Here is a 17,904-nt window from a genome sequence, read left to right as displayed (position 1 = left end):
CAGCACTCTGACTCCTGTTACATACCCGTAGAGGAACTCATGAAAAGCCAATGAGAGAATTATGTTCAAAGATTTTGAAATAACAGAAATGTTAAAGCCAGCTATTCACTATAGAAATGTGTAAGTAAAATGTGGTGGCTATACAGCAGGAAGTACTTCACAATCATCAGAATAACCTAAAGGTTACATACTGCAGAAGTAATGTATGTCAATCATATGTCTGTTGGACATAAAAAAAAGATGTCTATTTCAAAGTCTAAGCCTTTACTAATTAGTCTCATCATACAAATTACCCAGCTGCTTCTACTTAGGAAACAGACAACTATCACATCTGTTATTATACCAAGTCTTTATTGAGAAGTAAAGTGCTCATTATTACATATTAATGAAATTCTCAATTGTCGAGAGAGTTACGTATGTAACATCCTCTTAATAATACAAATACAGAGGGGAAAATGATAGGAGAGGGATGAGAAGGGAATGACTAAAGAGAAAAAAAATGTAACTTATGGGTAAAAATAAAGAATTAAATCTTATAGGTGAAATGAGAAACGGTATAACAGTAGATATATAAAAAGACTCTCTAGTGACCATAATTGATATATGGCACATGGTCAATACACATGGATACCACATAATGGCTGCACTTCAAATTGAAGTTTGTTTACATGTAACAACATGATACACATACATAAATACATACACTCAATACCCCCGGAATGCATACTTTAGTACCTAGTAATAAAGAACTTTGTGTAGCATATTCAAAAGAAAGTAAAGATGGAAATAAAGCCATGAGAGATACTATTAAAGAAACTCAATGTGTATCACTTCTGTAGAAGCCAGCTTAAAAAGGTTTGTTTGGTCATACTTTCATTGAAGATTTGATTGACATATTCTACCAATTACATAAACAAGATGTGAATTCAAAACAAAGCACTGAAACACAGGCCTTCTATTGTTCTCAGAGTTGGAGTTAATCCATTAGCATTGCATTCTTTTGCTTGTCCCATTAGCTCTCAAAAGGTTATCTCATTCAATACTTTTGAAAAATAAGATCTTTATTTTTTATTGAGAATAGATTTCTTCTCCATAAATTTGGTGATACCCTCTCCTAATGAAAAAAAAAACCTGCTGCAAACTCAAACTTTGGCTGATACATTCTGATAATGAGTGAATTTTCAATACCAAAAACTCCTTTTCACTAAGCTGAGCTCCATTTAGATTATAAATTCTAGGTTTGAAATGCAAGAGTAAGAGTATTTGAGTTCAGGGCGCCTGGTGGCTCAGTTGGTTAAGTGTCCAACTCTTGATTTTGGCTCAGGTCATGATCATCCACATCAGGAGAATGAGCGATGCGTTGGGCTCTGTGCTGAGCATGGAGCCTACTTAAGATTCTCTCTCTTCTCCTTTTGCCCCTCCCTCTCCTTAATTAATAATAAAAAAAGGTATTTGAGTTCTATATTCCCAAACAACATAAAACTCAATCTTTAGTTTTACAATATTTATATATAAATTTCTAAACTTCTTTAAATTTTTGTGTAAAATGAACATGTTTGCTGAGTTAAAACCTTCACTAGATACTTAAAACATTTAGTAAATTGGCCTTCCCAGATTAGTTACAACATTAAAATCAGTTGTAAATAAGTTGAGCCACCTGGGAAGAGAATATATGGACAAATCTTTATACTAAACTAATGGTTAGAATAAATCAAACTTAGTGATAGGGCTCCTTCCTATTTTCTGATGTTATGGTTAGAGATGACTTTTTAACCACAATCAATCTTTGATGGTTTCATGCAGCTCAGAGCAAAAGTAGTGTGGATAAGTGAAACAGTTATTCCCAGATGTTAGATAGGATACAAAAACAAACAAAAAGCACATTATTCAACATTTATCTTAACCATTCATACAAATTCTAGCATAATGACTACATACCCATTCTATGGTTTGGAGTTCTTTTCCAGCTCATCTTTTAGAAAAGTTTACCCCAGGAAGGTAGTTGAAATAAAAGTCTCCTTTCTTAAAAGAAAGCTATATATTACGTCCATGAGCTAAGCCTGAGTGGGAAGGAATGCTCCTACTTTCCCTTCACACACTGGCAAAAATGACAATACTGATTTTTTGTGATGGGAAATAAAACTCAGAAGCCTTTCAACAGTTCTCTCCTTGCTTTAAAGGCTACTTCATTGTCAGCTGAGAAGACTCATCCATGGTTAGCCAGTGGGCATACCACTCCATATACTTTACAAAGACTTTTTTTCTATACTCAATATTTACACCTAGATTTCTTACATGAGAAAGAAAAAATCTTTGATCCATGGGCAAAGTTTATCTAAAATAAATTAAAGTGCAGAAGAATTAACAGTTGGTCACAAAGACCAGCATCATATGGTGGTCAGGGCATATAAATAGCGTACTTGGTATGGCAATTCAGGACAGCCCCTTTCTCTCCTATTAGGGACACATACTAACACACATCCTAGACGTGGATATTGGAACTCCCGTTTGCACCTGCACCTTCCATTCCTTCTGTAGACTGGGAGGAAGAAGGGCGGGAGCTTCTGGGGCGAGGTTGACCATTTAGTCCCATGGGTGTGCCTAAACCGTGACTTATCTGGGAAGCTGCATCATCGGATTCCCAGCGTTCCAGCTCTTCCCGTACTAGCCGTTCCATCTGCTCCCTGTGGATTTCACTGTCTCGACCCAGTCTTTCATCCTAATAAAGGAAAAAGAGACCACAATGTTGGTGGTAGGGGGATGCATACTTTTGTACTTAGGAGCGGCTCTGGGAAATTAAGGAGCCAAATAACCTGTCATTAAGTGACACTGGTGAGGGATGCCTGGATGGCTTAGTGGTTGAGCATCTGCTTTGGCTCACAGTATGATTCTAGGGTCCTGGGATCGAGTCCCATATCGGGCTCCCCATGGGGAGCCTCCTTCTCCTTCTGCCTCTGTCTCTGCCTCTCTCTGTGTCTCTCATGAATAAAAAAATCTTTTAAAAAAGTGACACTGGTGATTTATAGCACATATAGCAATTCTCTGAGCTACTGGAATAGCTTTTTTGTTTGATTCTACAATTCAGTGAAGGCAGAAGTGCATACAGTATTAAGAAAGTAACACCTTCAGATTATCATCTGACTGTACTGTCTGTAGTTACAAAGACATCTCAAAAAACCTCTCAAATTAAAGGTTACAAAATATGACAACCCTGATATTTTACTGAGTCAGTGTTTCTGTGTCAGATGACCACTTACCTCTGCCACCCCATCCAGTAGCCTTCCCAACACTTCCCTTCTCTTCAGTTTGGCCCGCTCCATGATTTCCAGCTTCACAATCACAGCATCAATCTTGGACACAATGCTGCCAATGGAGTGCTCCATGCGGTCCACTCGTCTCACCAGGCTGTGGAAAATCACAGGTGAGAGGGTCAAAGCTACTTTGTACAGTTGGCTCCCTTTTCAGTCCAGGTGGCTTTTCAAATGGAGGTGCTAAGATTTTTTTTTTCTTAAACAAACCGATAATCTGAAATACTTTCAAAGTAGTCTCAAACTTTAGCAATAAACTCATATATTGCTGATGAGAATGCTAACTGGCACAACTTTTCTGCAAGTCAATATTGTATTAGAAGTCTTAAAAATGGGGGGATACCTGGGTGGCTCAGCAGTTTAGCATCTGCCTATGGCTCAGGGCATGATCCCAGAGTCCCAGGATCGAGTCCCACATCGGGAGCCTGCTTCTCCCTCTGCCTATGTCTCTACCTCTCTTTCTCTCTGTCTTTCATGAATAAATAAATAAAATCTTAAAAAAAAAAAGTCTTAAAAATGTATGCTTAGCTTTTATTCAGATCTTCCAATTTTTGAAACATTTCTAAAGGAAATATGTGTATGTGTGATTTTTGGGGGCTACCAGCATATTCATTAGAGTTCTGCTTATTAATAGTGGTTCATTGAAAAATAGTTACATTAGGGGCACCTGGGTGGCTCAGTTGGTCAAATGTCTGCCTTCGGCTCAGGTTATGACCCTGGGGTCCTGGAATTAAGCATCATGTCAGGCTCCCTGCTCAGCAGGAAGTTGGCTTCTCTCTCTCACTCTGCCCCTCCCCCTGCTCATGCTCACTCTCTCTCAAATAAAGAAATAAAATCTTAAGAAAAATGGTTACATTACATAATTAACAGAAAATTATTCAAATATGTTATTGTTCACCTATACAATGTAATTCCAAGGGAGATCTCGGAAATTATATGGTGACAGAATTATTTAATGAAACAGTAATGTTCACAATATATTAAGTAAATAGTTAGAAAACACTGTTCACTAATGATCCCATTATTTTGAATAAAAGAATTATGTAAATGCTTTAAAAACAGAAATAGGAGACAATTTCTAGAATGGTGACATGAGGGCTCTGTAGGCACTCTCCCCAGAGAAACAACCATAACTGTTGAAAACTATTTAATTTTTTTCAAAATCTGCTTAAGAAGATGTGCTTAATGCTTAATGAAGAAGTATTTATTTATTTATTATTATTTATTCATGAGAGACACAGAGAGAGAGAGAGAGGCAGAGACACAGGCAGAGGGAGAAGCAGGCTCCATGCAGGGAGCCGATGTGGGACTCAATCCCTGGTTTCTACGATCAGGCCCTGGGCCGAAGATGGCGCTAAACCACGGAGCCACCTGGGCTGCCCAAGAAGCATTTATTTAAGAAAAATCCACTGAACTTCAATAAGAAGAGTGAGTCTGTGTCATGTGAGCTACAGTCTGCTCCTTCTCTGGCTCCCCCAGCTCAGTGTCACAGAAATGCCACTTCAGTTGGGTTCAGCAATGAACACAGGGCTCCCACTCCTTTCAGCTCCTAGTGGGGGGCTACGGTATCTCCCAGGAAGGGGCAGGCTGCTGAGTTTCTCATCTCTATGCCTCCATCTCCACACCTCCATCTTCGAATCCATGTTGAAGAGGATCTAATCCAGGCAAGCATAGCTAAAACATATGAGGCTCTCTTCTTCCACCCAACTGCCAACTGTAAGGTGGAGTTTCAATGCCAGGAGAGGAAAAGCTGAAAGGACCGAAGGCTGTCATCCCAGCCCAGTGTCTTATTCATGAAACAGGAGTATCACTTGGGGAAGCAGACCACTGTCCCCACCCCTACCTCTGAAGCAGTGGCACAGAGGCTTTGCTCAGGGAGAGTGTCAGGCCATAGAACAGAGAGCTCCAGAGCTCCCCACAAGGGAACTGGTTTTATTTGGAACAAAGTGTTAAGCTTAAAATGCTCCTCAAAACAATGGAGATTGTAGTGATAAGCAGTTAAGATGAGGTTGGCCACCTCGGGAGATCAAAAAGGTAACTGTTTATCAGCTAGTTTATCAGAAAGAACCAGGAAAAGAGACAGCTCAGAAGTCTGCTAAAGACTGGCTTCAAAAACTACCCCTGCATGGGGTGCCTGGGTGGCTCAGTTAGTTAAACATCTGCCTTGGCTCAAGTCATGACCCCGGGGTCTTGGGACCCGGCCCTGCATCAGGCTTCCCTTGGGAGTCTGCTTCTCTTCCTCACTCTGCCTGCCACTCACCCTGCTGATACTCATTTTTTCTCTCTCTCTCTGTCAAATAAATAAATAAAAGTCTTAAAAACAACAACAACAACAACAACAACAACAACAAACTACCCCTGCAAAGGACCTTGCACTGAACTGATAAGAGTGTGGAACAATTTATATCCCAAGGCATTACTGAAAACAATAGACCAATCAACCAACAATTAGTGCAACCTAAGAGGTGGAAGTGATAACCACAGAGGCAGAAGACTTCACGGAGAGATCAGGGAAAGACCAGGAGAGCCCTGTTAAAAGCACTGTCTTTTCAAAATTATTGGAGTGGTCCTGGCTGTACCCTCTGAGAAGCAACATCAGAGGCTTCACAATGTGGGGGAAATAGACTTCAGTGAAAAACAAGCATACAAACAGCAAACAGAACAAGCCTGGGGGTCGGGGAGGAAGAAAATTTGCATCCTAAATTGCTATAATATTTATTTAACATCTCCAGTTTTCAATAAAAAATTGACACACACACACACAGGAAAAAATGTGATCCATAATACATAGAGAAAAAGCAAGCAACAGAAACTGCCTTTGAGAGGGCCCAGATAGATTTAGTAGACAAACTCAAAGTAGCTATATATTCAAAGAACTAAATATATTCAAATAACTAAAGGAAATCATGCTTAAAGAAATATAGGACAGTATGGTTACACTCATCAGAAAATATCAATATAAAGAGATACAGATTATTTCAAAGAACCAAAGAGAAATTCTGGAGTTGGAAAGTACAATAAATGAAACAAAAAAGTTACTAAGGGGGTCTCAGTAGATTTGAGCTGTCAAAAGAAAGATCAGCACACTTGAAGACAGATGGACAGAAACTATACAATCTGAAGAGCAGAGAGGAAAAAAAAGAGTGAAGAAAAATGTGGGTTACCAGTAAGTACCCCAGCATACATAGGTGTCCCAGAGGGAAAGGAGAGAAAGTGGCAAAAAAATATTTGAAGACATGATAGTTGAAACCTTCCTAAATTTGATGAAAATATTACAAATCCCAGCAGCTTAATGAACGAACTCCAACCAGGATAACTGCAAAGAGATCCATATCCAGACAGATCATGGTCAAAATACTGAGAGACAAAGACAAACACAATTTTGAAAGTTGCAAGAGAAAAGTGACCCATCACTGATAAACAAAGGAACTTGAGTAAGATTAAGAGCTGTCTTCTCAACAGAAAGTGGAGACAAGAAGAAAATGAAGGGGAAATAAGAATATTCCCAGATAAAGAAAAACAGAATTTATGCTAGCAGGCCTGCTTTGTTTTTTATTTTTATTTTGAAAGATTTTACTTATTTATTTGAGAGTGAGAGAAAGAAAGAGAGCATGAGCTAGAGGGAGGGGCAGAGGGAGAAACAGACTCCCTGCTGAGCAGGGAACCCCATGAGGGGCTGGATCCCAGGACCCCAGGCTCATTACCTGAATCCAAGGCAGGTGCTCAACTGACTGAGCCATCCAGGTGCCCCAGACTGCTTTAGAAGAATACTAAAGGAAGTTCTTCAGGCTAAAAGCAAGTGATCCAGACAGTAATTAGAATCCACATGAAAAAATAAAGAGCACTGGTACATGTTATTATGTAACTGTAAAAGACAGTACAAATGTCTATTTCTTTTCATTTTTTTCTCTTAACTGATTTAAAAAAGCAACTGTGTAAGACAATGTATATATAATTGTATTGTTGGGCCTATAACATATAGAAATGTAATAATATATTTGACAATAACAGGGCAAAGGAGGTGGGTAAGATCAAAGTTGTATTGGCATATGGAAATGACACCAAATGGTAGCTTGAATGAACAGGAACAAATGAAGAGAGCCAGAAATGGTAAATAAGAAAAAGAATATGCTAAATTCAATAAATAATCCTTTCTCTTCTTTCTTGTCTCAGCTCTTTTAAGAGACATAAAATTACATGAAGTGATAATCATAACAATGTGGTACTGGATTCATGACATATATGGATAAATGGGTATAATAATGGAGTTAAAAGAGTTAGATAGGAATGATATTTCTGTATTTCCTTGCATTAAGTTAATTATATTAACCTGAGGTAGATTCTGATGAATTGATTGTATATGTTAAGTCCTAGAGCAACCACTAAAAAAATAACTGAAAAATGTAGTGAGAGAAAAGGAAATAAAGGAATTAAAATGTTACATTAGAAAATATTCACATTAAAGAAAGCAATAAAGGAGAAAAAGACATGAGGCCTATAGAAAATGGAAAATAAAATGGCAGATAGAAGTCCAACTGTATCAATGGTTAATGTTAAATGTAAATGAAAGTAAAATTCAAAAGGCAAAGACAAGGGATGCCTGGGTGGTCCTGGCAGAGCATCTGCCTTCAGTTTAGGATGTGATCCCAGAGTCCTGGGATTGAGTCCCATATCAGGCTCCCTTCATGGAGCCTGCTTCTCCCTCTGCCTACGTCTGTGCTGCTCTCTCTGTCTCTCATGAATAAATAAAATCTTAAAAAAACGCCACAAAACACAAAACAAAAGGCAAAGACAATCAGACTGGATAAAAAGACCAGATCCAACTATATGCTGTCACTATAAGGTAACACACTTGAGATTCAAAGCCACAAATAGGCTGGAAGTGAAAGAATGGAAAAGATGTATCTCGCAAAAAGCAACAATAAGAAAGCTGGAGTTGCTATAGTAATATCAGACAAAAAAAGACTTTAAAACAAACAAACAAAAATCTTACTGGAGATAAAGTAAGACATTTTAGGATGAAAACAGGGTCAATCTATTAGGAAGATACACCAATTATAAACATGTATACACCTAACAGCAGAGTCCCCAAATACACAACGTAAAACCATACAGAAATGAAGGAACAGACAATTCAATAATAATGGTTGGAGACTTTAATACCCCACTTCCAAAAGTAGATAGAACAAAAGGCAGAACAACAGGAAATAGATTTGAGTAAGACTATAAACCAACTAGATCTAATAAACACCTAAAGAACACTCCACTTAACAGCAGAACATACATTCTTCTCAGGTGCACATGGAACATCCTTTAGGACACACCATGTGCTAGGCCTTAAAAATATAAAACAAAGTAAACACATGTAAATGGAGATACAAACGCCAAAATGTTAATTGGCATTTTGGTTTAGTGGGAACAGAGGAGATTTTAAGGTTTTCTTTATTTGCTAACTTTCCTATAAGGAACGTATTACTTTAATCAAAAGGAAAAAACACCATTAAAAGCTATAAAAAAAGGGAACCCTGGGTAGCGCAGCGGTTTGGCGCCTGCCTTTGGCCCAGGGTGCGATTCTGGAGACCCGGGATCGAATCCCACATCGGGCTCCCGGTGCATGGAGCCTGCTTCTCCCTCTGCCTGTGTCTCTGCCTCTCTCTCGCTCTCTGTCTCTGTGTGACTATCATAAAAAAAAAAAAAATTAAAAAAAAAAAAATAAAAAAAAAAAAAGCTATAAAAAAAGAGTTGATGACTAGTAATGGAAAGGATCAAATTGCGAGAGGTAGAAGCTGCTTGGTCTCATTTGAACTTGTCAGCCCAGATTCTGTCAATTCTTTTGTACTTACACTTGAAACTCTTCATAAGAAACTCCACTGGAGATACTTCCCCTCCTTCTGGAGCTATGCCCACTGTCTTCATCATCATCCTCCTCAGAGTCATCCAGGCTTCGTGGGAAACTTCGGCTACTCAGGGGTCGTGGTAAGGAGCTGTGATCTAGATCCAGGTCCTCCTGCAACACATGGGATCACCAAGTGAGGAGCGAGAACACCCAGTCCCTGCGGAGCTTCACTGAGGCCTCGGGCAAATGGGAACCGGGCATGGACCATTTAACAACAGACTGTGCTTCCCACCCTTTGACATTTTAGGGGCTTGCACATTTTCAAAACATATTGACCAGCAAGGAACTGCTAACTTGTTTGGACAAAAAAGAACATTAAAAATATAACAAAAAAGGGGTGCCTGGGTGGCTCAGTGCTTGAGTGTCTGCCTTTGGCTCAGGCAAAGGCTCCCTCTGCCTATGGCTCTGCCTCTCTGTGTCTCTCATGAATGGATAAATAAAAGTTTAAAAAAATTAAAAATATAACAAAGTAAATGGAGAAATACATTATCACCTTTTCATAAAAGATAGCACACTGAATATCTACAGAGTGGGAAGGATATCTTAGAATAAAAATTTTGACTAAACATGGTATGATGTGATTTTACTCAGTCTTCTTGTTCATATTTCACTATACCTGGCAAAGTTTCCCACTCACTGGCACCGTTCTGTGGAGTTTAGAAACCACTGTTGTATAACATCTCCTTCTAGAAAAGGGATTTTTGTATATAGTTTTCACCTGTATTCTCTATACCTTAATTATCATGGATATTTTTTGGTTTGTTTAACCATTTATTTTTAAAGTTAATGTTAAAGCTTTTAATGATCCTTTTTGATCATAAAAGACCATTTCGTCATAAGTATTCAAATGGAAGGCAGCTGCTAGTTTTGTGTTATTATAAATGTTAATCTGTAGAGGAATTAACTTTATATCTCCTGAGGAGTCTTCTTCCCTCTCATGGACACTGTGAAGTACATAACTCCTAGGCTTTCCTTTTCAAGCTGATGACCAGAAAGCTTAGGACCAAATTTGTAGGTCAGTCTTTAACAAGCATATATGTATTTTTATGGGATGCATTTTTAGCTTCATAGTCTAGTTTTATATTTCATTTTTTGTTTACCTTATTTTTCTCATTTTGATTTTTTACATTTGTGCCAACCTACTATATTTTTACATATTATTATGCTATATATCCTTTTTGGAATATGCTAGGCACTGCTCCATAAATTGACTGAGAAAGAGAGACAGAGAAAGAGGCAGGAAGACAGAGACTCTCAGCAATCCACTACTTAGCATCTTGTCTGAAACACCAAGGGCTGAATGAAATCATGTTCTCCTAAACTAGACCCACCCTCTCTTTTTCCAAGTCATCTCTCATCTGCTGATGTTCGTGTTCAGTCAGTTCTTGATCTCCATCTTGGTCATATTTTGTGAATATTGCCTCGATCTCTGCATCTGTATGGCCCTTCCTGAAATTATTGAGAGGTTACAGATGAAATCACTCAAGTGCATGGTCCAGCGCAAATACAGAGACATCAAAATGCAGGGAAAAAGGAGAAATTATGGAATCAGGGCCAGCCCTCCTCTTACAATATGTTCTAGAAAGACACTCTGAAAAAAAAAAGGGTGCTTGGGCCAGAAATATCCTTATTATCAAGAACTTATCTTTATGTAGGAATTTCCCAGGGCCTCAGAGAGTGTGATTCTCACCCTTTGAGATCTTGTCGAAGTTCATCAAAGTTTAACTTGCCTCCTCCTTGCCTCAGACTCTCAGAAATGTCATCCACAGTATTTTTTTTCAGTTTTAGTTTGACTAAGGCTTTATGGTAGCCCTGTTGAAAAGAAAAGATCTGATTTAGTTTATTCTGGCTTTGCATGTGCTTTAGCATGCATTTATACTAGTAACTACTAACATAAATCTTGCTTTACGTGGTAGTGCAGGACTGTGAAACTGACCAGGCAAGATCCAATGTGCAAAGTGATGTTAATGATCAACAGGAAAAATCATGATGGCTCCCTGATTTTTAAAACATTTGATCAGAGGCACCTGGCTGGCTCAGAAAAGCATGTGACTCTTGATCTCGAGGTCATGAGTTTGAGCCCCACATTGGGTGTAGAAATTACTTAAATAAATAAACTTTAAAGAACCCCAACTTTTTATCAAAGCATTAAAAACTCCCTTGGTACTAGTTATAAATTTATCGGGAAAATTAAAAAAAAAAACAGTAAAATGAATATTTATTTAGTACACCGAAATTTAAAATATTAGAAACATTCAAAATTAAAAGGTTTCATTTCTTTGTAAAAAATTTATCCAGAGTAGTTTGAACAGTGCTACTATGGAAGCCTTTTTTCCACGTCTTGAGGAGCTTTCACAATCCTTTTTAAAAAATCCTTTCTTAATATGGATCAGCTCCCAACATTTTATCCTTTGCACTTTCAGTGTTGCAAAATATCTCCAGGTGTTCCTTTAATGTGACATTCTTTGCCAGCATCACTTCCTCAGAGACACTGTCAGCCTTTTCATCACAACCACTACCCTCATTCATGTTGATAAATTTGTCTTCACTAAGGCAAGTCTTTGCCTATCTTTCTTTCCACAGATGTTCAAGATCTTGAAGGGTAGCAGTGTCAACTTTCCCATGGCCAGCTACCTATTCTGATGTTACATTTGTTCTGAATTTTACTTTCAGTGTTCTCATTTGTTGTTTCTTTGCCCTGCTTTCATCTTTGCTGGACCATTCTCCCTGTCAGGTATGCATTCTTGTAAAATGTCATGTGGTTTTCTCACAGGGAGATACAGAAGCAATGCAACTACATATCTGGAGCCTGAACTGGGCAGCAGATGCTCAGTGACCTATCCCAGACTTTGTAAGAAGTGACTATAGCTCACTGATTATGATTACTGTTACTTAATGATTTGTAGACTGTTACTTAATGATTTGTAGACTGAAGAGCTAGCAGTGAAGTTTGTATTATGCTATTACAGTTAGTATACTGTGATAACTGAAATGTTCTGTGACAATTAGAAGTTTGTACTTTATACTATTATTTATAGTCAAGATACTGTGACAAATGAAATGTGAGCTGTGTCGAGAGGCTAGTGTTATTTAACTGAAATAATTGAAATCTGCGCATATCAGAACCAAAGTGCAAAGTCAGGACTGCCTGTATACATCTGGGAGATTTACTAACATGTAATACACTGTGTTGCAAAATTCAGGACAACACAAATCTTAGGTCCCATCAAAGAGACTTTAAGAACTAGGAGTTTTCTGTTGCAACATGATTCACAGACAACAGTCTTAGGACTTGAACCAACAGAAAAAGATCACACAGTCAAGGAGCCACTGATATTTAGCAAAATGACATCAGAGAACAAGCTGTCTACTTTAGGTGAAGTTACTTGTTGTTGCTTAAGTTTCACACTTTAAACCAAATAAAGAAGTCACATTGGGAAGAACAAAGCTGCCCAACTTTCCTGTCCAAGCCCTTCCATTTATTTAACAACTTCCTGAGAAGAAAGTAAGTGAAAGTTCTCAGGCCCTTAGGCTGTGGCCTTCCTCCGTGGCCTTTTTTCTTTGACTATTTTAAAACTTCCCTGTAAGGTCAAGGATAAAGGAAGAACTACAAAACATTTGCTTCTAAATTTGTTTTTCTTTCTTAAAATCGTATTTGAGATAGAAAAAGTGGAAATGTCTTTGTATTCTTCCCTTCCAGTTTATTCTGAACTCTGGATCTGCAAGTGACAGTCAAGCAGAGGTGTCCCCAAAACAAGTAAAGGTAAAACCAGCAGCTCAGCTCTTAAGAGCTAAAAGAGATTGTTGAGAATTTAATTCTAGGGCATGAAAGGATTCCTAGAATTGAAGTCCAAGCTAGCAGTATACCCATCTCTAGCTCTAAGACAGAGAACATTTAAATTATTCCTGAAATGTAGCAATCTATTCTTTATTTTAAACAATTATAATGCATCAGTGTTGATGTGGAAATCTAGCTGAAACAATGCCCATTTTATGTAGAAAATAAAATAATTCTGAGAATCAGGGCTTGTCATACCTTTCTGATAAGATCTGAGAGTTCCATTTCAGCTTTCTGCTGGGCCAGATCAGATTTAACTTCAGAGTAAGTATCATTGATGATGGCCAAAAACATATTCTGTTTGTAAATCAAAGGAAAGTTGAGATTAAAGAAGAAACCTAAATATACTTCTGAGACATCAATCCAAAATTTGACATAAGATTTTTGTTCATTTTTTTAAACAATCTGATGTCTTAATGAGTTGTAAATTAATAGTTTTGTGATTATACTCTCTGAGAAAATTATTTTTTCCATTAAGTCATACCAAGGGAAAATGCAATGTTTTCTTACTTACAAACCATATATTGTGATACATTTTGCAAAAAGAGACAAGAATGAAATACAACAAAATACTGATGTATTACCTATGGATGGTGGGATTCTTGTATTTCATTATTTTTGCTTGTCTATGTTCTCTATACTTTTTTTATTTGACAGAAATTAATTAGAAGTGTAGAACTTTCCATAGCTCTTCAAATTTCAACAGTCAATATAGACAAGTGGAATTCTAGGCTTCTTCCAAATATTGTTATATAACATTATTTGAGATTCACAGAACATATTTTGAAGAGTTAAAAAGATCTCTGCCAATGGGAATTCAGTAGGTTTCACAGAGGATAGTCAAGAGCAGCTTAGAGAAAAAGACAGACTTTAGAGTCAAGGACACTTAAGTTTTAGTATTAGCACGTCCAAACTACACTGTTTAAATGTTCTAATCTTTATTTTGAAATATATTTGTTCTTGCATTAATAAAATGGGAGAAGTAACAGTTCCTCCCCTACAGATTTGTTGTAAGAATTAATAAGGTAATCTATGTCAAGTGCTTAGGACAGGCCCTTATGCATGGTAAGCGCTACATAGCTTATAATATAGCTATTTATTATTCAGTAATGGTTAGTTCATTTTCCTAACTTTCCCCTCCCCAGGACAATGGTCTATATTTCCAACACCTGTTCCTTACAGATTTTCTTGAAACACCATACCCAATAGATCAGGTCTTTCTTTAACACACTCTTTCTTCACTGTTCCTTTCTTGGCATATAGCTAAGGTTTCTAACTATAGAATTATGTATTTGATTATGTCTGTTTTCCCCACAAGTTTGTAGAATCTCCCTGAGGGCAGGGCTAGTCTTATTTTCCTTACTACTGTATCCCCAGTACATAGCACCTTGCCTGGAATATAGTAGTTCAGTAAATACTATCTAATAGTACTAAATGACTGGAGAATGAACAAATGAGAACTCTATTATTTTAATAGTCTACTAAATTGCTACAAATTAAGGAAGAATACTATTTAAGATTCTGTAGCAGAAATGAAAATAAAAAATAAAACGCATGTAAGTTCCTGGATTAATGCTCAATTCCAAGAGCAGGTGGAGTAACATCTCTAAGTGTCTCCCTCCCAACCCAGGCAATTAATGTTCTCTTTTTAAGTTTCCAAATGGCTGGTAGCTAATGCCTGCAAATATCTTAGTTGTAGGATTAATGTGTGGGTCCTCTGAAGAGAGTTAAAAAAATTAAAAGTGCCTGAGAAAGACTACTGAGGATGTGGGGAGAGGAAGCTCCTCCTCCTCTTCACCCTGTCTCAGAAGGTTCACTTAATTGTGTAATCGGACATCTTTCCCTGGTGATGATGAGCTTTTCTTTCCTGGCTCAGTTGGATCACCTCACATCACTATAGCTTCTTTTAAAGCTGGGGCAGGCACATGGGTGGCTCAGGGGCAGGCACATGGGTGGCTCAGTTGGTTAAGTGTCTGACTCTTGATTTCAGCTCAGGTCATGATCTTAGGGTCATGAGATCAGGTCTGCTTGGGATTCTCTCTCTTCCTGTCTCTCTACCCCTCCCTCCACTTGAGTGCATTCTCTCTTGCTCTACATAAATAAATAAATAAAATCTTTAAAAACAGAAAAAATAATAAAAAAAATAAAGTCAGGGCAGTAAATAAACCACCTGGCAGTCATGTCAGAAAAGTGGCAAACCCTGCACTTGGCTTGTCATTTCTCTAAAGAAAAGTTTATAATGATAGTAGTCTCCTCTTCTCTCTCTATGGGGTGCAGGGGGACCAATTTCTTTTTGTGTAATAGCACAAAAAATGATTTTAGTATAAAGACAGAAGCTAAAAGCTTCTTTTCATGTTCTATTGATTGATTTGCTGAAACCTACTAGAAACCAACATTCAAATAAGTATACCTTTGACCATGTCAAATTGCTGCAAGTATATCCCTCATTCAGCAGATTAATATACAAAGAAAACTGAGGTGACCTGTAGTTAACTAATGGGTCTGCTACAGAACTCTCAATTCCTGGTTTTTGTTTTCTTAGTAGAGATTTATGATTCAGAGGCTCCACAATCCAAAGTACTACCAATATTAGAGATGAACAAGGCTTAGAATTCCCTCTTTGTTTTCCTTAACATATGATAGGAAACAGAAATAGGAGAGGCTTAACTTTAAAACTAATGATACAGGGTGTCTGGGTGGCTTAGTCAGTTGAGCATTTGACTTGGTTTTGGCTCAGGTCATGATCTCAGGGTCATGAGATCGAGTCCTACATGGGGCTCTGTGATTCTCTCTCCCCTTTGCCCTTCCCCCTCCTTGTACTCTCTATTTCTTTCTAAAATAAATAAATCCTTAAGAAAACCCAATAAAACTAATGATACATACATATAAGATACAAATGGACTTGCATGATATACCTAACTCTTTCAATACTACTAAAGTAGATCTTATACTCAATCTACAAATACCATATATATAACTACTAAATACCTGTACCAACTTTGGGGATATTACACTGAATTACTGAACTTTACACAAAGGAACTTTTAAATCTATTGAAAATGAAGGCAATTTTGTTGTTCTCTTAAGAGGATGACTGATATAAGGAAAACTTAAATATTAGTGTTTAGATAAAAAATACCCACTGCCTAGGTTAAGCTAACTTAATTGAATAGTTTCTCAGTAAACAAATAAATGTGTAAATGTTAAAATGAAGAACAAAATGCTTTTTAAAAAATATTAATTCACTTAGGGTCAAAATGTTAAAAATGTTAATTTTTACTAAGTTAAGAGAATGAAAAATTATTTTTGAAAGTAATTTTTAAAAAGATTTTATTTATTTATTCATGAGAGGCACAGACAGAGGCAGAGACACAGGCAGAGGGAGAAGCAGGCTCCATGCAGGGAGCCCAATGTGGGACTCGATCCCCGGTCTCCAGGATCATGCCCTGGGCTGAAGGCAGGCGCTAAACCGCTGAGCCACCCAGGGAGCCCCTATGAAAGTAATTTTTAAAGCAATTTCCACTGATAGATCTAGCTTTATTTTATTTTTATCTATCTATTTATTTATTTAGAGTGTGAGAGCAGGGGTTGGGAGAAAGAGAATCTCAAGTATGTGCTGAGTGTGGAGCCTGACACAGGGCTTGATCTCACAATCCTGAGATCTTAATCTGAGCTGAAATAAAGAGTTAACTGTTTAACTGAGTAGAGCCATACAGGTGCCCTTACATTTACTTTTAAATATAAAATTTGAATATCTTTGTAAGTAGTCTCTAGATGTGTTAAATATGAGTAAGTGAAAGCAAAATATCTTAATCTTCACAAGCAATGATTCACTCAAATATCACTCTTGACATCCTGGATCTAGCTCGCTTTGTCAGTTCCTATTTTTTTTAAAGAAGAGAAGGAAAAGAGGAATGAAAAGTCATGCTGGCAAGTGATATGAAACTGCTGACATCTGTGTTAAAAAAGCATGTAAAAATGTAAGCATTCTACTTTTTCGGCAAAGCACTATTTTAGGTGACTTTAAAAATTTGCATGTGATCTAATTTATTTTTTTTTTTTGCATTGAACAGACACATATATATGGATAAACGAAACACCATGGAAAAGTTACTTGGAGAAGACTTAAAAGTGAATCAAAGAGAAGTAAAATAAAATAAGTCTTTTAGATCTATAGTTTTTCATAGGTATTTTAAAAAATGGTAAGGACTCTAGTGAGAGAAAAAGGAAGATGGTGATTTTTATGATAGTGATTTATGAAGTTTAAATCACCTCACTATAAACAAAAGTGTACATACCAAAAGAATGAAGAACATAAAGAACACAAATGTAGTGAAATAAATTGGTCCCAAAACTCGATTGGCTTCCTCAATCTCTGCGAAGTTGATATCACCCAAAATGATACGGAATTGAGTGAAACTATAAAAACAAAACAAAACAAACACCACAATACAAAAACAAAGAATGTCCAGCATTGTTGTAACATTTCTTTTTTTTTTTTCTTATTTTTTTAAGGATTTTTTTTTTTTTTTTAATTTTTTATGATAGTCACAGAGAGAGAGAGACAGAGGCAGAGACACAGGCAGAGGGAGAAACAGGCTCCATGCCCCAGGAGCCCGACGTGGGATTCGATCCCAGGTCTCCAGGATCGCGCCCTGGGCCAAAGGCAGGCGCCAAACCGCTGCGCCACCCAGGGATCCCTGTTGTAACATTTCTTAAAGATGATTTCACATTTTTGGACTTTTTAAAAAAAAAATCAGTGTCGATAGCTGCCAAATAAAAATTGTCAATCCCTTTGGAAAACTCTTACTATTATATGACCAATTGAAGCCTCTGGAATAAAAATAATATACTTTCATGCT

General features: G+C 37.3%; 1 protein-coding gene across 1 annotated transcript in view; it reads right to left on the bottom strand.

Moving 5' to 3' along the window:
* Nucleotides 1-332: 332 nt before the first annotated feature.
* PKD2 (polycystin 2, transient receptor potential cation channel) overlaps nt 333-17,904 on the bottom strand; it is a 55,183-nt gene continuing 37,611 nt past the window's right edge. The window contains exons 9-15 of the mRNA XM_041758556.1: nt 17,341-17,461; nt 13,241-13,339; nt 10,895-11,016; nt 10,536-10,653; nt 9,152-9,315; nt 3,258-3,405; nt 333-2,719 (exon numbers count right to left, since the gene is read on the bottom strand). Coding sequence (XP_041614490.1) covers nt 2,483-2,719; nt 3,258-3,405; nt 9,152-9,315; nt 10,536-10,653; nt 10,895-11,016; nt 13,241-13,339; nt 17,341-17,461 — 1,009 coding nt within the window. The 3' untranslated portion in view covers nt 333-2,482. The remainder of the gene's footprint in view (nt 2,720-3,257; nt 3,406-9,151; nt 9,316-10,535; nt 10,654-10,894; nt 11,017-13,240; nt 13,340-17,340; nt 17,462-17,904) is intronic.

The sequence above is a fragment of the Vulpes lagopus genome, chromosome 6 (genome assembly GCF_018345385.1).
Source record: "Vulpes lagopus strain Blue_001 chromosome 6, ASM1834538v1, whole genome shotgun sequence".
Taxonomy (NCBI): domain Eukaryota; kingdom Metazoa; phylum Chordata; class Mammalia; order Carnivora; family Canidae; genus Vulpes; species Vulpes lagopus.
Note: the sequence above shows the minus strand (reverse complement) of the source record. Positions and strands in the feature narration are given on the sequence as shown.